General features: G+C 48.1%; 1 protein-coding gene across 1 annotated transcript in view; it reads right to left on the minus strand.

Annotated features, from left to right (window-relative positions):
* Positions 1-24013, minus strand: part of CELSR1 (cadherin EGF LAG seven-pass G-type receptor 1) — a 280607-nt gene extending 256594 nt beyond the window's left edge. The window contains exon 1 of the mRNA XM_044984920.1: positions 20275-24013. Within this exon, the coding sequence (XP_044840855.1) occupies positions 20275-24013 (3739 nt within the window). The remainder of the gene's footprint in view (positions 1-20274) is intronic.
* Between the last annotated feature and the right edge of the window lie 516 nt (positions 24014-24529).

Genomic DNA, 24529 nt, shown 5'->3' on the forward strand with positions numbered 1-24529 from the left:
CTTCCACAATCTCCACCTTAATTCTAGCTAGTTCTGTTCCCCGTGTAAATGAATGGAAGCAACAGGCCCTGTGAGAATGTCTACATTAGGAAAGGGACCCAGTGTTGACAACGGTTGTTAACAATGGGTCCTCCCTCCTTGAAATGGTGTTGAAATATTCTGACCAGATGGAGCCAAATCATTTCCAAGTGTACAAGAGATCTGGTGGAATGTGGTCTCTCTCACGCTTTCTTAACTGTGCTGAAAACAGATTGGCCCTGTATAGCTTTCTTCGTACTTGATAAGGAAGGATAATGTGTTCAGTGCTTATTATGCAGGCAGTATAAGATTTAACATGTCCTTAACTTTTTACTGCCTTGTTTTTTAATGCTTGGGATTCGTAAATGCAGGAATAGGTAAGAAGACTGTTGTAACTTAGCAGTTTTAACTGGCTGTTTAGACAAAATCAAAACCACTTAATTTCCTTAGTGTAGATGAATCCTAACTATCTGTCCAATTGTTTTTCTTTAGCTACAATGACAACTTTTATGAAATCTTTTTAAAGAATTCCCTTCCTATAGGGCAATACCAACGTTTTTCCCCTAAAAGGGTTTTTTCTCCCCATGGAGACAAATCTGAAAGATGAGTTATAAACAAAACAAACAAACAAAAAACCACCTAAACATTTAAAAAACAAACAACTCAGAAACTCCAAACAACTAAAAAATTCACAGACCTAACAGGACACTGGCAAACCCCCCTTCTGTATGTTACAGTCCTTCCCCCCACCCTTTCTCTTAGACTATAAGCACAGGTGTCGCCGGCTTCCTCCGGACCCCCAGGCTGCTCAACCTCCCAAGTCCCGCCCCCACCTGCCCCTTCCCCCAAACCCCAACTTCACTCCTGCCCCCACTCTGCCCCAGGCTTCGCCTCACCCCTTCTCCCAAGCCCCACCTCCACCCCTTCCCATCTCCGCCCTGCCTCTTCCTGCCCAGCTCAGCCCCCTCCACCGAGCGTGCCCCATCCCCACTTCTCCCCCAGTGCCTCCTGCATGCTGCGAAACAGGTGATCGTAGCAGATGGGAGACACTGAGAGGGAGAGGGAGGAGTTGATCAACAGGGCCCCCCAGCAGACGGGAGGCACTGGGGTGGGGGGGAGCTGGCTGCCGGTGGGTGCTAAGCACCTGCTAATTTTTTCCCTTCCATGGGTGCTCCAGCCCCACAAAGTCAGCACCTATGACTGTAAGCTCCTAAGGGTAGAGGTCATCTTTTACTCTATGTTTGTACAATACTTGGCACAATGTTGCTACTGCAAAATAATAATTAGAAATGTGGACAGAACTTTTTCTCCTGGAATCTGCACAACTATATGTACACGATGAGCCAAATTCTGACCTTGGCTTCTCTACTGTAAATTGACAGGAACCCCACTGAAGTCAACAAACTCCCGTGAAGGCTGGGCCTGTATTTACACACACACCCGACATACAACAGGAATGTACTAGATGACCAGGAAATCTCTATATAATAGGCCGTAATATTTTCCATGCTGTTTCCATTCTCCTTGTTGATGATTTTTGGAAACTTTCACCACATTAAGAAATACATGTTAGGATTTTCTATTCCTGGAAAGAGAGAGGTCCTAAAAAGAAAGCAGACAACATCAATACGCCACCAGCCACAGAAATATCGAGTGGCAAACGTGCGACTATTCTAATCTGCATCTCAACAAGGCTACTGCTGTGAATAAGGCTTTCCAGGACTGAGCCCCCTCTGCTTACACTCTGTTTTATTCAGTCTAACTGCAAGGTAGTCTTGAAAAACAGAAAAAGTCAACAGAATGCCACTTACTCACACAAATGGAAGAAGGCATGTTTCTTATACAGGTGTCAGTGTAGCTAGAATGCTATATATCCTTAAACCCAAGAAAAATGCTGTAATCATAGACATCAGGACAGAATAATTATAAAATGAATAAAAGCTATTAGAGATGCTATGGAAATTTGTCAGAAAGGGTTGTTAGAACTTAGTCACACAAACCCTTTTTATTCTCCAACAATTCCCTCAGGGAATTACTACTGGTGTTTTAAAAATTATGGTTGGGATTAACAAAGGGAGTTAGGTACCCAACCCAAACTCAGTGGGATTTGGGCACTTAATTCCCATCTGTGCCTTTGGAAATCTCTCCCTACATTCCTTTTTTTAAAAAAGTAGTTTAACTGTAGCACGTTAGAAGAAAGTCACAGGGGCTTGTGAAGGGACTGTGTATGAACCACCATGGGGAGGGGCTATGACCTTGGCTCCCCCTTGCTCCAGAGGGAATAAACTGTGACAACCCTTTCCCAGGAGTCATTTACTTCTCTCTTGGTGGCTCAGCAGCTGGACAGTGCACTGGGAGGTCAGAGGCCAGGCTTCACCCCCTTCCCACCCCTTTCTTACAGTGAGGAGGAAGGAGTAATAAAGGGGCTGGGGTCCGCTTTTCCCCCCACACCTACACCCAAGCTCCAGAGAGATCATGCAAGAACATGGGGAGGGTCCCTTGAGTGTCTGCAGAAGTCTGGGCCACGATCTGGTGCTAAATAACCCAAAATTATTATTTCTGCCTTTACTGGGCAGCAACATAATCTTAATACTGTGACTCTTCCTTCACCGCCACATCTCTTCCCCACTTGAGAAACCCATCACAGGGTGCGACTCATAAATACTGAATAGCAACATAGCAACCAATTCCTGAACAATCCATAAACTGAAATTTGTTCACACAAACGATCACACAATTACCACTCTAATCAGAAGTAATGTGTTAGAAATCACTACTTGTTTGCAAATAATTGGAAAACAGAAAAAGGGCTACATTTTTCAGACAAATCATTCACAATGAATCATTTTTCCAGCTCTAACTACCACACCTGGTGTGACTTTCATCAGGTGACATTCTATACAACTGTACCTCCCCGACCTCCATTTACATCTCTAGCCTCATTTCTCCTACCCCCCCATCCTTACTCTTCCACTTCCTACCTCCTTTTATGGTGCACTGTGTACGTCAGCACTTAAAAAATAAACCACTGTTATACTGAGGGAAGTGTATTCACTGTGTAAAGCCATTCTAATTCCAGCCTCTGTAAAACTGCTGAAGTGTCAGTCATTTTTCATTTCAGTCATGTACAGGGGTTCTCAAACTTTTTTTTTTGCTGGACCCCCCATTGAAAATTTTTCAGCCTGTAATGACCCCTGTGATAGCAAATTGCTGTACATATTCATAGGTGCGTTCTCATGGTATTGCCCCCCTTACTTCTGTACTGCTACTGGCAGCGGTGCTGCCTTCAGAGCTGGGCAGCCAGAGACTGGAGGCTGCTGTACCCCACCCTCAGCTCCCTCTCCCCCAGCAACATTTTTTGTGATCTTGCAAACGCCCCCAATAGCCTTGTGACCCCCTTTTGGGTCAGGACCCCCAGTTTGAGAAACACTGATCTAGAGGAACCCCCAACAACATGTCAATTAACATCAACACAAACTATGCAAACACTTACCATGTGCTTATCTTTAAACTTTGGGATTGGGCGTAATGAGAATACTTATATGCATGAAGTTAAATGTTTGCAGAATTGGGGAATTAACCATTGTTTATATTTCATTTGCCATGTCTGTGAATTTAAAAATGAAAAAGTCAGACACTCTTCAGAGCACATCCAATTCACTAAAGGTTAATGAATCCTAAAGTTGTTACCAGCTGCTCTTTTTCCAACATAAACAGCAACCTTTTAATATTAACATCAGCCAATTAAAAGTGTTCTTTTGACAACTGTATTCCATTAATGCCTATGTGTGTCTAAAAAGTCCATTACAGTAATGCATCCGACGAAGTGGGTATTCACCCACGAAAGCTCATGCTCCAAAACATCTGTTAGTCTATAAGGTGCCACAAGACTCTTTGCTGCCATTACAGTAATGTATCCAAAAAGATAAAAAGAGCACTAAACCTCTGTAATCACAAGTAGCACAGACAAACTATTTGAATGCAATTCAACAATCAGGGGCGGCTCTAGATATTTCACCGCCCCAAGCAGGGAGGTCCACCGGAGCCGTGGGACCAGCGAACCCTCCGCGGGCACGCCTGCGGGAGGTCGACTGGCAGAGCGCCCCCCGCGGCTTGCCGCCCCAAGCACGCGCTTGGCGTGCTGGGGTCTGGAGCTGCCCCTGTCAACAATTTCAAATAACAACTGATGTTCTGCTAAACAGCAGAAATAGAACACAAAACACGTTGGACTGAGATAGCCAGTTTGCAGCCCTCATGAGAAAAGATCTCTGTATTTCATTTACAACTTTGACTAGGCTGACTTTTCACTCTATTTCTCTTATCTAAAAATGAGTGACTACATATATTTTATTAATCTCTTAGAGATTCACATGTATGGCATTTTTTTTTAATTTGGGGGAGGTGAGAGAACTGTAATATGCCATATACAGTAGAACCTCAGAATTACAAACACCGCGGGAATGGAGGCTGTCCGTAACTCTGAACTACATTAGGGTGCTTGTATGAGGTAAATTGAAAAATACTTTTTTTTTTTTTACAGGGCAAATATTTGTAATAAAGAAAAACAGAAAGTGTGCACTGTACACTTTGTATTGTGTTGTAATTGAAATCAGTATATTTGAAAATGTAGAAAAATATCCAAAAATATTTATAATACACTATTAATAATAGAATACCAATTTAAATGTAATTAAAACTGCGATTAATCACACTTTTTTTAATTTCACGATTAATTTTTGTAATTGTTTGACAGCCCTAGTTATAAACTTTTGACTTTGTGGAGTGAGATTCACAAATACAATTATATTGTGTTTAGTACATCTCGGTCAATGACATATTAGTGTAGAAATGTCTTGTTAAAGGTTTGTAGCAAAAATAATAGATGTACATAATGCATTATGTGTACATAGGATATAGATAGAAACAAATATCTTCAGTGCTGGTTACTTTTCACAGTAACACTTTTCAAAAGGATTATGATGAATAGAGAAATGTTAACCTCACCATTTTGTATGAGCTATTTCAATTGGCAAAAGCTATTGCTGTCTTTTTGCTTTAATATGTGTTTCCTTCCATTTAATTCCTGAATTTCATAGGAGTGGTATATTTTTGTTTCAACAGACAGGAAAACATTTGCTGCTAGCAGAGCAAAATATTTCATGGAAACATATTGACAATATAATGCTGTATTGAGATAAAGGGACCTCTGCTACTGAAAGGTAAAAAAACAACAACTTAGGCACAGTGACTGATAACTCACTGCTATAAACTAGCAGGTTTTTTTTATTAATTGTGATCACCAGAAAAAAAAAACACATAAAATGTTCACTTTTTAAAGAATAGTATGGTCCAGAGTTCATCTGCTACTCTACACTTGTGAGCCAACAGACACTAAAACGAAAGGTACATACAAACATTTATAGGGCCAAGTGCTTCCCTCGACTTCCCCAACTGAAGTAGAACAAACAGCAGTGAATATGCCTGGGTGAGAAAGGGAAGAGGGAAGCACCAGTTATATTGCATACTCCCCACTTTCTCCTGAGCCCACAGAATACCCTCCACCAGTGCTCCATAGATAGGGAGGGGCCACTCCTTCTACAATTATCCTCTTAATTAACTCTGTGAGAATTCCAGAAGTAGGTCAGTGCTGACCACCTATTAATATCCCCTCCACCTCTTGGTGGCCCCCTGCCCTCCAAGGAAGTAGATGGGGAGGACAGGGAGTGGCAGCCAAAGATACTTTGGGACAACTATTCTTCCAGACACTCCTCCCGTAAAAAGAAAAGTTCCCCAAAACATCAGTCTATATTCTGGAGAATGAAGTTTGCAACATTTCATGAGTACATAGGACCCATCATACCTAGGTGTCTAGCCAATGGAATACTGGGACCTTAAACTCTGATGTTCATTGCTTGGGTGCAGGGCTGCTCGGGGGAGGGGGGGCAAGTGGGGCAATTTGCTCCAGGCCCCAGGCTCCGCAGGGGCCCCCACGAGAATGGTTGAGGCTCCAGCCCCAGCCCGACCCAACCCCGTCTCCGCCCCTCTCCCGGAGCCTCAGCGCATCCAGGACCATCGCTGAACAGCTGCAGTGCGGCTCCGGTGGGGCCCCTGAGCTCCGCCCTGCTCAGAGCCGCGTGGTAAGGGGGCGGGGCTGCGAGCTCCAGGCCGAGCGGAGGGAGCTCAGGCCCCGCTGGAGCTCACAGCCCCGCCCCCTGGCCACGCGGCTCTGAGCGGGGCGGAGCTCAGGCCCCGGCAGAGCCACGCTGCAGCTGTCCCTTGAAGCTCCGGGCTGAGCTGAGGCTCCGAGTGAGGGGGGTGCTGGGGATAAGGGGACAGGGCCGGGGGGTTAGCTAAGGAGTGGGAAGTCCTGGGAACAGACAGGGTACAGGGAGGGGGCAGAGGTGGGAGGGGAGGCGGTCAGGGGACAGGGAATGGGGGGGGTTGGATCATGGGCATTCCGGGGGGTCTGTCAGGACTCAGCGGGGGGTCGGGGCAGTCAGGGGACAGGGAGCAGGGGACTGGATGGGCTCAGGCATTTGGTCACAAGCTGAGGTAATTCAAAAGTTTTGGATTTTTTTTAAGCAGCATTTTTTTTATTGCTTCTTTAAACAATCAAACACAGCAAGCAGCAAATATTTGGCCACACACTTCTGAAACCCCAAACCATATTCAGGTTTTGGCAGACTAATTTCATCTTTTCAATTAAAAAAAAAACAACAACAAATTTTGAAGGAAAGCAGACATTGTCTGTGATTTTTTTCTGCTTTTTAAAAACCCCTAGTTTTCAATCCAAAAAAAGTTTTGACGGAAAATATTTGTCCAACCTTTTTAATGAGCTTTAGTGCCTTTTAGCATTAGCTGATGCTGAGAACCAGTGATACCTTGTAAAGAAGTTTTCTCAAAACTGGGTTTGTGCCGAGATGCAGGTTTATTTTTCCCAGGGCCACCTGTGGGTGCGGAGCAAGTGGGGCAATTTGCGCCGGGCCCTGCAGGGGCCCCCACGAAAATATAGTATTGTATAGTATTGCACTTTTTTTATGGAAGGGGCCCCCGAAATTGCTTTGCCCCAGGCCCCCTGAATTCCTCTGGGCGGCCCTGCTTGGGTGTTCCTGACTTAAATCAACGTTTTCAAAATTGTTCTCTAATTCTGGGTGCTACAGTTTCTGGGTCCCCAAGTTGAATTGGCTTTGATCTGATTTTCAGGAGGGGCGGAGCACCCACAACCCCAAGTGAAGTCAATGAGAGATGACAATCCCAGTAACTCTGAAAATCAGGCCACACTCTTTAAAACTGAGCACCCAAAACTGATGCACCAAAATTAGAAGGCGCTGTAGCAGGGCGGACCCTGCTCCGGCCCTGAGGGCTTGGAAAAGCAGCCTGGCAGGGCTTGAGAGCTGCGGCTGGAGGCTGGGCTGATGGGGAAAGTGGCTACAGCTGGAGGCCACGCCCCAAACTGAAGCCCCGGGGCTTATAAGAGGCAGGGAAGCTAGAGCCCAGACAGAGTCTCTCTCTGCTCCAGAGAGAGATGGGCCTAGCTGCTTAGGGAGCTGAGAAGGCACCTAGGGTGAACCAGAGCTGGGGGATAGGCTGAGGAGCCAGGGAAGCTCTAGCCAGGACAGCCCCAGGCTGCGGCCTAGCGAAGGGCCATAGGTACTGTGGGTTGCAAGGGGCAGCCCAGGGGTAGGATGAAGCAGCAGGTCCAAACCCCCTTTGCCTGTGATGAGTGGGCTGATACTGCAGTCTGCCCCAGGGTGTGGGGCTAGACCATGACTGTCAGTAGCCACTACTGAGGCAAGGCGGGGATAGTAGCGCGGGGTTCCCCTGGGAGGGGGAGACCCAATTATAGATAGCGGGCACCGGGTCCAGGGAGGGACGCCGGGGCCAGAGAACAGGCGGGTCACCGGCCTGCCGGGGGCGCTCCAGGGCCGGACCGAGGGGCATTCCGGGACCGACCAGCAGGAGGCACGGCGGGGGTGAGTAACACCCTGTTACAGTGGCACCTGACCAGGGACCGTTAGAACCGCCCCTGATACAAAGGGCCAGGGCAAGGACGGTGGATTATTGCCTGGACTTTGAGACTTGAGAGACTGAAGAAAAGATGGACTATTATTGGAGAGCCTGTGTGGCCCGGCTCGCCGAGCAGCAAGCACGATTGCTTCCGCTGCTGCGGGGGCAGGCACACGGACCTCAGTGGGGGCCAGGCACTTTGGGCTGGAAGCCAGTGCCAGGGCCTAAAGACTATTTCGCCTGTGGGCGAAGGGGACATTTAAGAAGAGTGTGCCCCTACTGGGTTGGGGCAGAGAGGCCTCACCCAGACAAGACTCGAGTGCCCCCTGTGAACTTAACAGAGGGGCTCCAAACTTGTTGGACCTGTGGGGAGCAGGGACACCTAAAGAGGGAGTGCCCTTATAGGTCCCCCAAGGCCCGGGCCAGCCCAGAAGAAAGGGCTAGGGCCCAAACAACCAGAACTAGGGCCGTGGCAAGGGGAAGGCGACGGCGCTGCTTTCACTGCCACACCAAGGGCCACATAAAGAGGCACTGCCCCCTAAGGCAGAAAGGGGAAGTGCCTGAAACTAAGGCTCAGTCCGAGACCAGCCCCAGGAAAGGGGTGGTGAAGGCTGAGGCCCCTAAAGAGAAGGGGGCTGGGGCAGAGAGGCCCCACCTTAAACAGGGAACCCACACAAGGGCCAAGAGGGCTGAGGTGGGAACCCAAACCGATGTGGGAACCCACATAGGACTAGGGAGGTCTACGGTGGGGACCCAGACAATAGAGGAGGAAACACGCAGTCTGCTCCAAGCGCTGGGGAGCCTGCCAGCAGAAAGAGGTTCTCTGCGGACCCAGCAGGTGGCTGGGACCCAAACCATCACCCCGCCTGTCTTAGACGGAGAGACCCAGACGGAGTGGGCCCAGCAAGAGGCTGGGGCCCAAGAACAACGTGTCCGAGCGACAAAGGGGACACAGGTGGTGCTGGGACAGACCACCACTGGAACCCAGACCCTGAGGGAAGAGGGCCTGGGGGTCTCGAGTCTACGGGCACGGCTTGAGGCAGCAGAGCGGGCTCTCCGCGAGTCCAAAGCAAGTGGGGAGGCTCTTGCTAAAGACTATGCGGCCGTCGTGGATCAGGAGGTCCGCTTGAGGAAGCGGCTGGAGGACTCCGAAAAGAAGAGAGTGGCACTGGAGGCACATGGGCGCCTGAGCCAGAATAAGAAACCTCCCTATCCCCAAGGGTGGGGGTTTTAAGGGGGGACGTGCCGGGAGGGCCTCGCATTGAGCGGGGGACGCAGACAACGGCCAGGGGGGCCGACATGGGGACCCAAACGCGGGGGGAGGCCCGCAGAGAACTGGGGAGGTCTACCGTCCGGTCCCAGAACCTGAGGGAAGTAGACAGGCTTCTCCGGGAGATCGAGGGCCTGCGGAAGGAAAGAGACTCCCTGCGGGTCCAACTAAGAAGAAGCCTGGGCCGGTAGAATGCCCACCTGCCCCGCTGGAGGGGTTCTTGAGGGGGAGGGTGTGTAGCAGGGCGGACCCTGCTCCGGCCCTGAGGGCTTGGAAAAGCAGCCTGGCAGGGCTTGAGAGCTGCGGCTGGAGGCTGGGCTGATGGGGAAAGTGGCTACAGCTGGAGGCCACGCCCCAAACTGAAGCCCCGGGGCTTATAAGAGGCAGGGAAGCTAGAGCCCAGACAGAGTCTCTCTCTGCTCCAGAGAGAGATGGGCCTAGCTGCTTAGGGAGCTGAGAAGGCACCTAGGGTGAACCAGAGCTGGGGGATAGGCTGAGGAGCCAGGGAAGCTCTAGCCAGGACAGCCCCAGGCTGCGGCCTAGCGAAGGGCCATAGGTACTGTGGGTTGCAAGGGGCAGCCCAGGGGTAGGACGAAGCAGCAGGTCCAAACCCCCTTTGCCTGTGATGAGTGGGCTGATACTGCAGTCTGCCCCAGGGTGTGGGGCTAGACCATGACTGTCAGTAGCCACTACTGAGGCAAGGCGGGGATAGTAGCGCGGGGTTCCCCTGGGAGGGGGAGACCCAATTATAGATAGCGGGCACCGGGTCCAGGGAGGGACGCTGGGGCCAGAGAACAGGCGGGTCACCGGCCTGCCGGGGGCGCTCCAGGGCCGGACCGAGGGGCATTCCGGGACCGACCAGCAGGAGGCACGGCGGGGGTGAGTAACACCCGTTTACAGCGCTTTTAAAAAGTTGGCTGTTAAAGGTAGATTGTGTTAATAGCAGGCACTGGCCAGTAGGAGAGGTTCAGAGGAGGGATAAATACTCAGCAATGTTTCTTTCTCAGGAACAGCGACTGCAACAGCCTGTGCACTCCCCTCAGGGCTGGCAGTGAAGATGTGTGGTGGGGACTGTGACATTACACTCCATATTCTTCTCAGAAATATTGTTATGATATGAATATGACATAACTAAGATGTGTTTTGTGCAATATGGGTCATGTGAGGTATCATTGAAAAAGGTCATGATTTACTGAATGTGTTTATCCAATCTGTACGCATGTATCATTTCTGTATCTAAAGTTAGGAATATTGTCCATGTAATAATTACAACTGTGTGGGTATGTGCTTGGGAAATGCCCACCAGACAAGAAGCAATCAGCATTAATGGGCCATTAGGAAAAGATAATGAGTTTTTGAAGATGTGGATCCCCCATCTTCCCAGGACCACTGGAAACAAAGGCTTCCCGCCTTATGTAAATTCTATTTAAGGCTGGGAAGCAAGGCAATCTGGGCTCTCCATCTGCCTCCCCACCCGAGATGGAAGACTGCTGAAAGCTCCTGAAGAAACCAAGGAATTAAGCTAGGGGAAGGCAAGGGCTGAGTCCAGGCTGAGAACTAGCCTGTAAAGAGACATAACTGGAACTCTGAGCTGCAGAAACTCTACAACCTGCCTCAACAACATTTAGGGTGAGAAATTACTATGTGTAACCGGTTTCTTTTGTGTATTAAGCTTAGTTTGTGTGTTTTGTTTTATTTGCCCAGTAATCTGCTTTGTTCTGTTTGACATTCCTTATAATCACTTAAAATTTATCTTTCGTAGTTAATAAACTTATTTCTTGTGTATAACATAACCCAGTTTGTGCAATTCATATCTGGGAGTGGAAGGGGGCAAGAAGCTGTGCATCTCTCTTTCCACACTGAGGGAGAGGGTGAATTTTTATGAGCTTGCGCTGTGCAGATCTTTCTATACAGCACAAGACAATATTATTTTGGGTTTATACCCCAAAGGAGGTGTGCATGAGAGTGCTGGGCAATCCCCGAGCTGATTCCCCCACACAGAGCTGATCTCAGTGTCTCTGTGTCCATTTTCAGCTGGGTGCCCCTACCTGTGTGTGTGCACTAGAGAAGGCTTGAGGGCTTGGCACAGCGGAACAGGGTAAGGCAACCCTGGTGGAACGGGTAGAACCAGTGGGACCACAGCACACCAGGTGGCATCCCAGATGGGGGGTTCAACCCGCCACAGGGAGGGACAGATCATAGCCCCACGGAGTGTCTCCTGTCATTATGCAGTCAGGTAGTGCTTTGGGGCAGGGACCATTTGTATCGCTTCCTGTTTGTATACTTCCCAGCAAAATGAAGTGCCAATCCTGATTAAGCCATCTGGACACTACCACATTTTAAATAAATAATGATGATGATGATTCCTTCATCATTTGAGTAATGTAAACTTCCTACAGCTCTGAGTCAGAAGACTTGTAAGAATTATGGACTATAATCATGCAGCTCTTTCATAGACAAACACCGACTAAATGTGATCAATAACAACTTACTCCCTGGTCTTTTTTAGTCTTCAGATTATTGCTGTTTCTCAGATTACTTTACCACGGGATGCGCCAGCTATTGCACTTTCAAAGATTTTCAAGACCAACGAGAATGTTCCAATTCTAAATTACAGTTTTAGGCTATTTCCACTACACAGTGGGTTCTACATCCACATGATCATTTTGTAAGAAACCTGATGTGTCTGTACATCTTTATCCAAGCATCATGATAGGAATGAGGAGCATCAAAGGTCATCCATTCATAAGTACACTGTAATCTTATAATTGTATATAACCTGCAGGGATGTCATGGCCAACGATGTTCTACACTTGTACAATTTACTTCCCTAGTGGCTACAGGGAGGCAGCAGCAAGCAGTTCATGTGTTAATCCCTCCTTTGTTGATACCTGAAACCAGACCTTTTCCCCAAGCTACCAGTAACTTTGTGAATGATTGAAATGAAAGCAAGTTCTTGCAAAGAGGGAGAAACATCACTCATAAAGGAACTGGTTACTCTGCATAGCTGAAACAACAACAAGAAAAACCCAAGCCCTCAGCATCTCTATAGGGCCTGATCCCAGATCACTGAAGTCACTGGCACAATTCTTCATGAATCTAATAAAGCAAAATCAGCCATATAATAGAGATGCAAAACCCCAAAGATGGATACAGTCTACACTTCCATAAAGCAATGAAACACTGGACCTCATCACTTGGGGTCAGATCATTCATTCTTTGCAAACCCAAAATTACCTTCCAAAGTTTCCCCCCAACCCTCCTGTTGTATTTCCATGCCTTTTGTTCTTTTAACCTCAAACCCTGCTAAAAACATCATAGGTTTTTATAGAGCACTTATCACTGGAGTATCTGCCCTCTGTCCATGAGGAAACTGCAGCCCTAAATTCAACAATATGCAAATAATACAAAACAAGGTGCACAACTTTCTGTTCTATTTGTATAGAAAGTGACTAAACTGGTAATAGGGTAACATTGGCGTAATGACTTTTTAACTACAATAATGAAAGTTATCCCTCGACGATCACTGAGTTAGAATAATAAACCTTTATTGCACCATTTCATGAGTCTTATCTTAATTTGGGTTTGTTGGTGTTATAGTGACTTCATTAAATCCCATTTTAATATCTAACGTAAGGTCAGAAGAACATAAAAGGAAATATTGTTAGCTCACATACTTAGTGGTTTATTGAAAGTACATAATTGAAAACAAACTTTGAGCATTGCCTTCTTTAAACATAACTATAAAATGCCAGCAATAACAACAGCTTGATATATAATTTAATTGCTCTTCTCTGCTATAAAGACAATGGGGGGAGGCATAGTTCAGTGGTTTGAGCATTGGCTTGCTAACCCAAGGTTGTGAGTTCAATCCTTGAAAGGGCCATTTAGGGAACTGGGGTAAAAATCTGTGTGGGGATTGGTCCTGCTTTAAGCAAAGGGTTAAACTAGATGACTTCCTGAGATCCCTTCTAACCATGATAGTCTATGATAATATTCAAGTTCCTTACTTTTACATTTCATCATAATTATAACTAAGGCTACATGTCTGTCACAGAAGTCATGGATTCCAGGACTTTCTGTGATCTCTGTGACTTCTGCAGCAGCAGTTTAGGTGTGTGGGAGGGGGCTCAGGGCTGGGGCAGGGGGTTAGAGTACAGGGCGGCACTTACCGGGGGCAGGGGACTCCCCAGCTCATCCCTGCAGCTCCTAGTCAGAGTGGCCAGGGGGTTCCGCGCACTGCCCACACGTGCCACCCCTGCAGCTGTGGAGCTGGCGCTTGTGACAGGAGCACCGTGCAGAGCTCCCCTGGCTGCCCCTCCCCTATGAGCTACAGGGACATGCCAGTCGGAGCCGGGAAGGAAGCCTCCCAAATCTCCCCCCTCCCCAGCACCAGCAGGGGTTTCGGGCCACATACACCACAGTGCCCTGGCCCAAGTTTTAGTTGGGGTATATAAGTAAAGGTCATGGATAGGTCACAGGCCGTGAATTTTTGTTTACTGCCCGCGACCTGTCCATGACTTTTACTAAAAATACCCATGACTAAAACGTAGCCTTAATTATAACAAAATTCATTTACAATTGAAGTGTAGGTGATGTGCAAAATTAGTAGTAAATTAGATGCACAGTATATTAAGAAATTTGTGTACTGAATTTAGGTATTTGCTTTCAAAATTGAAAAATAGAGTTTTAAGTTCCAATCCTGCAATTTGCACTGGACAGGTAGACTACTACTCCTACCAGAGACCCGTTAACCAAGGTGGGTTCCACAAAGGCACAACATTCCACCTGCACACTGTAAATTGCAGGATCAGGGTCTTAGCTACATTGACAATAAACTGAGGTACATAGGAAATAATTCATAGGTCTTTTTAGAACATTTATCACCATGATACCAAGCACCTAATGAAAAACAATTTACAATAAATTATTCACTGCTGGCAAAAATACCTATGTGATTTAAGAGTCAAAGCCCCAATTTCAAAAGTAGCTTAGGCACACAGGAGCCTAACTCTCATTGAAAGCCCTTGGAAATTAGGCTTCTAAATAACTTTTGAAAATAGGACTTTGGCTCCTGTCTTAGGTGATTTTGAAAATTTGACCCTAAACTTCAAGCTCAAGTTTTGAGAAGGGTTAAAAATGGAATTTTGAAAAATTCCTATAATACTCCCTCTAATTTACAAATTAATTTTTGTTTCAGCCATCTTTGCTTTCCATTTTCTGTGACCTCTCAGAAAGTTTCTCTCATTTTCCCAAAGTGATGATTTTGTTTCTACTAATGTGACCAAATGGCAGCACCAATAACCACCAAAAAAATCAAATGGCAATATTTCACAGAGAGTGATGATCAGAACAGATCCAATAATCCAATGAATCATAATGAAAAAAAATCAACTGGTGAAAAATGTCTGCTGGCATTTAATTTTTTTACTTAGGGTTCTCTATTTTTTCTTATAGTCCTGTTCTTTTCCAGAAGAGGAATCATAGGTTTACTAGGGAAACAGTTTTAAATAACATTTATCAAACTTAAATTCATCTAACACCAACAAGTAGAAAAGTTTATCAGAACAAGCAGCCGAAAGGCCCATAAACCTTGTTATTTTTATTCAGTTTCCATGTTTCCTGTCACGCCTGAAAGCTTAAATGATTGAATGCTTTTGGTAAAAACATTTAATCTTCATACCTCTAGATCTCTGCAACTGGAGTTAGCAGCATGCTTAACTTTTGAAATATTTAAACTATTAAAAGATAAGTTACATACTGCAATGTTCTTTTGTCTTTTAAAAATATATTTTGAGGACATTTTCTCACAATCTGATATTAATATATTTTGGCAGTTTCAAGCTGACGTGTCCCCAGAATTCAGAATCTAAAATTATGTGTTCTGGGGACAGTGGTTTGAAAAAATAAAATAATATGATTTGGTTTTAAAGCACAGATACAAAACCAAGCACTAAAAGTCTCCTTCGAAAAATACCTCCAAAAAGCTCTACTGTGATCTGGGAAAAAGAGATTTGATTAAAGGGGCACCAGCAAATGGGGAAAAAAAAAGAAAAAAAAATCACACTTCTGTCTGAACGAGGTTTTCTTTTAAACTACTTTTTCTACAAATAATATTTAAGATTGTTATGAGAGAGAAATTAGAGAAAAAAATCTTTTCCATTTGTTTATTTTGTGCATTTGACCACATTTGTGTACAGTTATTTTCATTATTTTACCTGTGTATTCATTTACGCTCTGATCCTGAAAATATAGGTACATATACTGAACATTAGTGATGCAAGTTGTCCCACTGAGATCAATGGGAATACTCATGATAGTAAAGTTAAGTGTGCACACAAGTGTTTGTGGGATCAGGCACTAAAAGTCCCATTCAACTGACAAGTGGATCCCTATGCAAGATTGGGTCCAGAATCAGTTTCCCACTCCTGTTTGTTTTTTGTTTTCCTCCCCACAGCCATAGGCGTGGGAACTAGGGGTTTGGGATGGGGGTGAAAGGATGCTGCAGCACCCCCAGATTTTACGCAGGGTCCTGGCTGCCAGCCCCAGCCTCGGCCCCCTTGCCCCATCTGCATCTCCCCACGCCTGGAGACCTGGCCCTGCTCCAGGCCCCAGTTCTGAGGAGTGGCGCAGGTAAAAAGTTTGGGGACCGCTGCTTTACAGTTTCGCTGGCTTTCAGAACCCCCACTATAAAAAATGTACCAGCACTGCTGCCCACAGCACAAGAGGAAAAATATATAATTTTTTAATACAGGAAAATGTTACTATAAACCGTTAAAATTAGCAGGGGGAAATTAGAAGCAGATGCTTTATCTAGAACTACCTTTAACTCATTTTCACAAACTGACTAGACTGCAAGTCGACGGTGTCCCTTTAATTTTTGCTCATGTTGTTATAGGTGAAGAGAAAGAATATTAGTTCATAATCCTGATAATTTTACTAATTTCATGATTTGTAACAACACTAAAGCAATTGCAGATTCTAAAATTCAAAACCCTCTAGGATCCCCAGCATGAAATCCTGACCCCACTGAACTCAATGGTAAAACTCTCATTAACTTCAGTGGGGTGAGTATTTCATCCCAACTATTCAAAAATTCACACCTTGTGATCCCACACACAGGCAAGGGAAATATAAGGCCAGACCACCCCTTCCTGTAGAAAAGTCCAGAGCAGGTGTAAAATAGAGGACAACTGTGAGATTTCTTTGCAAACTTTCCAGCAGTGGGGGCTGGGACAGGATTTTTCCCCATTTTCCTGCAGAATAAACTGGGGCCCAGAGATCCACGGCTATCCAGGTTCCCCTGCCCTTAGCCCAGAGATCCACGGCTATGAAGGGCAGTTTCACGCATGGAGGGGACCAGCTCAAAGACTAATTTTCCTCTGCTTTTCGAGAAGGTTCTCCGCTGGTTGCCAGAGGAAAAGATGTACATTAGTGACAGTCACCCACACAACCTCACCACTGGTAGGCTTCCTCTCTGTGCACCTATCCCAGACTTTGTTGTGGGCTTTCAGAGGCATCTAGGGCCAGGAGAAACAGTGCCACAGCACAGGAAAATCTACACACAGAGGAATCCTTCTTTCTGGACTGTCTGGCCAGAGTCTTAGGGCAGGTCTACACTATAGAGGGGATCGGCTCTCTGAGATCGATCCTCTGGGAGTCAATTTAGCGGGTCTAGTAACGACCCGCCAAATCGACAGCAGATCGCTCTCTAGTCGACCCCTGTACTCTACCTCTGATGAAAAGAGTAAGGTAAGATGCCGGGAGATTTTCCCTGTCGACCCCCCGCGGTGTAGACCCCGTGGTAACTCGACCTAAGCTACGTAGACTCCAGCTACGTTATTCACATTGATGGAGTTGCACAGCGTAGGTCAACTTACGCTGTAGTGTAGACATAGCCTCAGTATGGCTTCTGCAGATATCCATGCTGTTGAAGGTGACCATGTTTTTAAATGAAGTGGGTCTCTCACTTTCAAATTTCACTACATCTATAATTCTGTTTCCTGTTGTTAAAAAATCTCTGGAAAAAATATACAACTTTGGACTTTTGTTTGCCAAATAAAAACATGCATTTTGAAAAGTCAATTACAGATCAAATAAAAGAATGCTGTTTTATCCAAATGTCAAAGTCCCAAGTTAATGTAATTGTATAGTACAGGGGTGGCCAAACCCCGGCTCGCGAGCTGCATGCGGCTCTTTTACAGTTGAAGTGCGGCTCGCAGAGCCTCCTCCACCCGTCCCCTTTCTCCACCTACCAGACTGGAGTGGGGTGAGCGCGGGACCTCTGCCTTGCAGCACCGCGGGGTAGGGGCTTCAGTCCCATGGAGTGCACCTGGTCGGGCTCGGGGCTTCAGCAGGAGTGGGGCTGAAGCCCTGAGCCCTGGCAGGCACCCCGGCTCTCAAAATTCTGTTGTCATATGTGACTCGGAGGGTCAGTAAGTTTGGCTAGCCCTGGTATAGTATGTCTCATCTCATTTGTCTAAGACCTATCACATCTGATAAACTTAATTTTTTATTACACACACACTTATCCACAGTGCCTTCACAGCAAACCTCAGATGTAGCCCATGCCAGTAGGTGAAAACATGATTGCATTTCCATATGTCCCATAAGAGTCCGTATAAAGCTCAAACTCCCAAAGACACTGACAGAGCTTTTGCCTGAATCAGGATTGCTTGCCTGGGCTGATAGGTAGGTTAATGATCACCCAACAGACACATTCTTCAGTTAACTACAGATAACAACATTGAGTATTTCACTCCAAGTCTGTTCATCTCTCCGTTTCACTTGTTAAAAGAAACAGGAGAAAGTGGAGAGGTGAGAGTTTCCTAAATGGAATCACAAGCTCTGTAGACCTCTGCCCTCTTAAATACCTCTATGAAGCAATCTTTTCCCACACACAGAAAACTTTTCAAAAACAGTATCAAACTGACTTTGATGCCTGCCAAAATTACTTAAGAATGCTGATGAAAACGCCTCTTTCAAATATCCCCCGGGGGGTGCAGCTGTGATAGGGATAACCAGTTTTGAATACTACAGAGGCATTTCAGTGCTCACATTCTCACAAAATGTAATAACAATGCATTACTCGTCATAGTCGTATTACATGAGACCTCATAAAACAGCCGTTTAACTGTGCTCTAAGCATTCATGCCTCCATTTCCATATTTTTATATATATTTCACCCATTGAAATCTGCATAAATGGATGAAGACATTATTAGCATGAGAAAGGAATGCTATCATCTTCTACTTCTATCTCATATGCTCTCCCCACCTAGCCCATTTTAATCACCTTTCCAGCCTTCTTGCTTTTTGTCCAATTCTTTATCTCCTACCCTTAGATAAGAAGCTACTGCTTTCTGTCAGCTGGTTCAGGCTGATTATGACCATGTAAATCACATGTATGCCTTATTTCAAACTTACAGGCCAATTGCCTGTTTCTCTGTAAGCTTTCAAAGAATGTGGAAATAACATTTATGAGCTAATTTTACCACAATAGTTCTCTTCTAGCATTTTGCAGGAAATATGAACCCATTGCCAGATGACACACAAATAACTCCAGTGACTGGAGTTAACACCACTTTCCTTTACCCTGCAGCAAACAAAGACCCTGATCGTGCAAACATGACAGCATAGTGCTCTCTACCATGAAGTCCCACTTATCTCAGTGACGCTACTAACAGTAGCAAGTGTTGCCAGGATTGTGCCATATTTAGATATCTGAATGATTTGTGTTAAGAAAAGATATCATTACACACACTTAGTACTTACATATCCTACTTCACATAAAAGAATACAAATATTAGTGTTAGGCTGCAGGGAAAATGTTGCTCATGATGGGCCTTTGAAGTCAACAAGAGTTGCACAGGATCAGGCCCATGATAAAGACAGCATAGTGGAATTTGGGGAGGAGATTAGACATTGCATTATTGATGCACTGTATGTACCATAATTACAAAGAGTAATTCCAAAATAAACAAGAAAGTGAGGAGAAAGTGCAGTTCTATCCTATGAGGACTGTCTTACAAGTTATTTAAAATACTGTATTGTAAAACAAAACAGTAACAATTTAGGACTTGCATACATATGTCAATTCACTGTATAATTTAAAGCCACTGTACCTACTATCACAATAAATAAATTTACTGTGACACATACTAGATTAGTTAAGCCTCAAAGACAAAAAAAAAGAAAAAACTTTCAATACTTATTTTGGTGACACTGTGTGCCAAGGAACATCCTCAGTTACACCAAAGCAATGCCACTGAAATTAACTGCGTTATACAGCTGTAATTGACTGTTTTTGCAGAAGTCATTTTCTAAGGATGTAAACAAAAGGCAAAAATTTTGGTTGCTGGTGCAAATGGGTGACACTCCACCACCTTCAGTGGAGTTTTGCCCATGTTACACTAGTACAAAATTTGACCCAAAATCTGAAGGAGATTTTCTAGACAACTTTCCCAGCATTCAAAAGGAAATAATCAAATCTGTTTTACCTTGTGGTTTCAAAAAAAAAAAAGGAAACCCTCAACTCTTATGTACAGTGCACCCAGTAATTTTACTTACTGTTCTTATGTATAATAAATTATAGGAGTAAGTCTAAACATTAAATGTAAGTCAATCAATGAGAACTGTGCATTCTTAGCATCTTTAAAAATCAGGTCACTTATTAACTCTATGCATCCACATCTGAAAGTTTTAGCCTAAATAACTAACTATGCCCAGGGAATATATTTTGCCCTCAACCTCTGTATGTTTTTCCCTGTGATTCAAAATATCACTGGCTAAGTACACCTCAACATACTATTCACTTCGGTCCTCAGCACATAGCTTTGATACATTTTTGTGGCTCCTCTCCAGAAATTTCACAAATAAGCCACTGCCCCAGGAAATTAAAAGTTGTTGCTGCCTGTACCAGTATGTTGGTCCAATAAACAAATTTCTCATACATTATTATCCCCTGCCAAGTTTTCTTACCTGAGACTGACACTTTCATGAGAGCTTCCAGGGGTCTGTTGTTGTCCAGATCTCGACTGAGTTTGAGTTCCCCAGTGGCAGAGTCCAAGAGTAGCAAGTTCAACTCATTGCCCTGAACAAAAGTGTAGGCCAGGCTGTCGGACACATCAGGGTCATAGGCTGGGATCTTGCCAATCACCCCAGAGGGGAAGCTGTTAGACTTGTTGGTCACATAGTTGTTGAAGAGGATCTGGAAGTCCTGCAGCACAGGCGGGTTGTCATTCTGATCCAACAGGCGAATGTGCACGGTGGCTCGGCTGACAAGAGGCGCTGAGGTGGCCTGCACCACAATCACATATTCCGTCCGGCTCTCATAATCCAGATCCATCAGGGCTGTGAGGTCACCATTGAGCAGGTCAAGCTGGAAGACCTCAGGGATGTTACCCTCCACAATCTGATACATGATTTGTGCATTGGTCCCTTCGTCTGGGTCGGCTGCACTGATCCGTGCCACAATGGAGCCCACTGGGCTGTTCTCCTCCACAAAGATATCAAACTCATCCTGTTCAAAGACAGGCGGGTTGTCGTTGATGTCCAGCACAGTGACCTGGATATCCACAGAGGCTTTGAGAGGTGGGCTGCCTCTGTCCATGGCAAAGGCCCGTAGGCTGTAGACAGCCACATTCTCACGATCCAGCTTGCGCAGTGTGCGTATCACTCCAGAAGTGGGCTCGATGTAAAAGTCTCCATCGCCATCATCACCACCCTGGAAGGTGTAAAGGAGGCGGCCATTGAGGCCTGAGTCACGGTCGTTGGCAGACAGCTGAAGGACACTGGTGGAGAGTGGCACATCCTCAAAGACCGAGCCCTGGTAACGGTCACGCAGGAAGCGGGGGGCATTGTCGTTGGCATCCAGGATGAGGATCTCCACGTAGGTGGTGTCAGATTTCTGAGGGATCCCATTGTCACGAGCTGTAATGGCCAATGTGTAAGAGGCTTGGTCCTCATAGTCTAGTTCCATCAGGGTGGTGATAGTGCCTGTGTCCGGGTCAATGCGGAATTGAGGAATGTTATCCTCCAAAATGTATGTGATCCTGGCATTTTCCCCTGTGTCTTCATCGGTGGCACTGATGGTCACAATAGAGGTGCCAATGGGCTTGTCCTCACTGACGCTCACTGTGTAATGGGAGCTCTGGAAGACCGGGCGGTGTGTGTTGGCATCGGTGACATTGATGAAGACCTGGACAGTATCAAAGAGTGTGCCATCTGATGCAGTAACTGTCAGCACGTACTGCCTCTCCTGCTTGTAATCCAGGGGCAAGGCAATGGTGATCAGCCCACCCCCACTCTGGCTGGTGATGGCAAAGCGGTTCCTAGTGTTGCCACTGGTGATCTGGTAGGTCACTACACTGTTAATGTCCCTGTCCACTGCTATCAGAGTCAGAACACTGCTGCCCACTGCCGCATCCTCATTCAACCTGAGCTGATAGACCTTCTCAGTGAAAGTTGGGTTGTTATCATTGACATCCAGGACCGTGATGGACACACTGGCTGAGGAAGTCATGACAGGCACTCCATGGTCCCTAGCCTCTACCCCAAAGTGATAGTTCTCCACAGTCTCTCGGTCCAGCTCAGACGACACTGTAATCCAACCAGTGCTGTTATTGATCTGGAATGGGAACCCAGTCTCTCCACCTGGGGACCCCACACCAGGAGATGGGGACAAGTCTATAAGTTTGTACTCCAGACGGGCATTGTCTCCAGAATCAGCATCCACTGCCTGAACGTGCAGCACGGAGTAGCCCAGTGGCACGTTCTCCAGCACTGTGGCCTGGAAGGGGGTGCTGACAAAAATAGGGGCATTGTCATTCACATCCACCACTTGCACAGATACCATCCCACTAGAGTTAATCAGAGGGGGCCTGCCCCCATCCTGGGCTTTGATTCTCAGTGTGTACTCACGGATGGTCTCATAGTCCAGAGGATTGATCAGGTCGATGGCACCAGAGAAAGAGTGGATATAGAATTGGCCTTTGAGGTTGCCACTCACAATGCTATAGTGCACCTGGGCATTGCTGCCCCTGTCCCGGTCAGTCGCTTGCACCTGCAGCACTTGGCTGTTCACCGGGGCATCCTCTGGCACCTGAACCAAGTAGCGCTTCTCACTGAACTGTGGATAGTTGTCATTCTCATCCTCCACAGTGATGTGTACTGTAGCTGTGGCACTACGGGGACCTGGTTCCTTTCCTTGGTCATTGGCTTCTACCACCAGGTGGTACTCAGAGACCTCCTCACGATCCACAGGGGCACGGGTCCTCACTACTCCAGAGCGAGGGTCGATCTCAAAGACACCATCCCCAGCACCTGGCTCCAGCAGGCGGTAAAGCATGTTGGCGTTGGCCGGGGCATCCCCATCTGTGGCACGGATAGTCAGCACCTCATAACCCACCTCCAGGTTCTCCCGGATGGTCTCCCGGTACACAGGCTGCTCGAACACTGGCCCATGGTCATTGGTGTCACTCACAGTCACAGTCAAGTAGGTGGTGGCTGAGCGGCGGCGGGGAGAGCCCTGGTCAGTTGCAGTCACCTTCAGCACGTGGGTGTCCTTGGTCTCACGGTCCAGGCTGCGCGTAGTGACCACGCTGCCCGTCTCTGGGTCGATGGAGAAGTAGTCATTGGAACGCTCGTCGAAGAGCGCCTCCATGGAGTACACCAGCCGGCCTGCCTCCCCCTCGTCGGGGTCCTGGGCCCGCAGGGCGATCACCCGGGTACCCGCAGGCTCGTTCTCGGGGATGGAGACCTGGTAGCTGGGCAGCTGGAACTGCGGAGGGGTGTTTGCACTTCTCCTCCTCCGAGCCCCCTGGGGAGAAGGATCCCAGCCACCCTGCTCCTCTGTCCACAATCCCTGGGGCCCCAGCTGCAGGGTGGGCGCTTCCCTCTGCCCTGCACCCACCGCCCCTCTCTCCTCTCCCCTCGCACCCACGGGCTCCCGTTCCCCCCAAGTCCCCTCCTCCCCACGCTCTGCCCCGGGGGACGGGGCGCGCTCCAACCCCAGCTGGAGGAGGATCTCCCCGCGTGTCCTCCTCAAGGCGCAGACCAGCTGCAGAGGGGACTCCCCGGCGGGCTCCAGGCAGCACCGAGGCCTCCCCCCTGCCTCCTGCTCGCCGCAGCCCCGGGGGCGGTGGTCCGGGCACCTGCAGGCAGGGAAGCTGGTCAGGGCCGTGAGGGCAGAGCGCACGTCCCCGGCGGGCCCTGGGGGCAGGTGCCGGCTGGCGGCGGGGAAGCAGAGCGGGGCTGGGAGCTGCTCCGGGGAGAGCCGGGCGGCGAGCCGGGGCCGCGCCTGGCCCCCGCTGCCTGCCCCCCGGTACCGGCGGGGGCAGCCCGGGCTGTGCACGTAGACGGCCAGGCGGAGCGCGAGCAGCGCCCCGGAGCGCTGGGCGGCGATGCGCACGTGGAGAGGCAGCGGGGTGCGCTCCAGCCGCGCGCAGCCCGAGGGGCTCGCCGGGCAGCCCCCGCCGGCCGCCCCGCTGCGCCGCAGCTGCCCCGCGGCCGTCACCTCCACCGCCTCCCGCACGCGGCGGGCCGTCAGCGCCTCGTCCAAGCTGTACCGCCAGCCGGGCCCCAGGGAGACATCCAGCAGCAGGTCCCCGGCGCGCCCGGCGCCGCAGGAGAGGTGCAGCTCCCAGCCCCCCGCGGGCACCAGCCGGAGGAGCAGAGCCAGCCACGAGAGCCAGGCGGCGGCGGCGGGCACCGGCAGCATCTCCGAGTGTTAGGCGGCAGCAGCGATCCCAGCCAAAGGGCTCCTGCAAAATCCATCCACCCCCCTGGGCGGCTCATCCGCCCTCAGCCATGAGCAGCGGGGCCGGGGGACCCTGGCCTTGTCCTCCTCTGCCAGGCGGGGCCGCTCCCTCAGAGCCCCGCGGCGGGGAACATCGCTCGGGACCCGGCTGGAGAATTGCAACTTTTCCACCTTAAAGTTTAAAGTGAGTTCAAAATGGCTCCTCTCCTCCTCCCACTGCTGCTCCCGACAGGGTGATTAGCATAAACCTGCTGCTCGCTGCTTTAAAAACAATCGCACGCCTGCTGCCTGGCAGCCTCTCCCCGCCCGCCCGCCGCGCCCGGGGACCCGCTCCCCGCCAGCGGGACCCGCCTCGGCAGCGCACGCTGCCCTCCAGAAACTGAATCGAGCAGGGGCCGGTGTAAATCCTCGCGGTGGCGGCGACTCTGGGATCAGCGCTCGCCTCCCTCTCCAACAGGCACGATCCCTTGCAAACGC

The sequence above is a fragment of the Mauremys mutica genome, chromosome 1 (genome assembly GCF_020497125.1).
Source record: "Mauremys mutica isolate MM-2020 ecotype Southern chromosome 1, ASM2049712v1, whole genome shotgun sequence".
In the NCBI taxonomy this organism is placed as follows: domain Eukaryota; kingdom Metazoa; phylum Chordata; order Testudines; family Geoemydidae; genus Mauremys; species Mauremys mutica.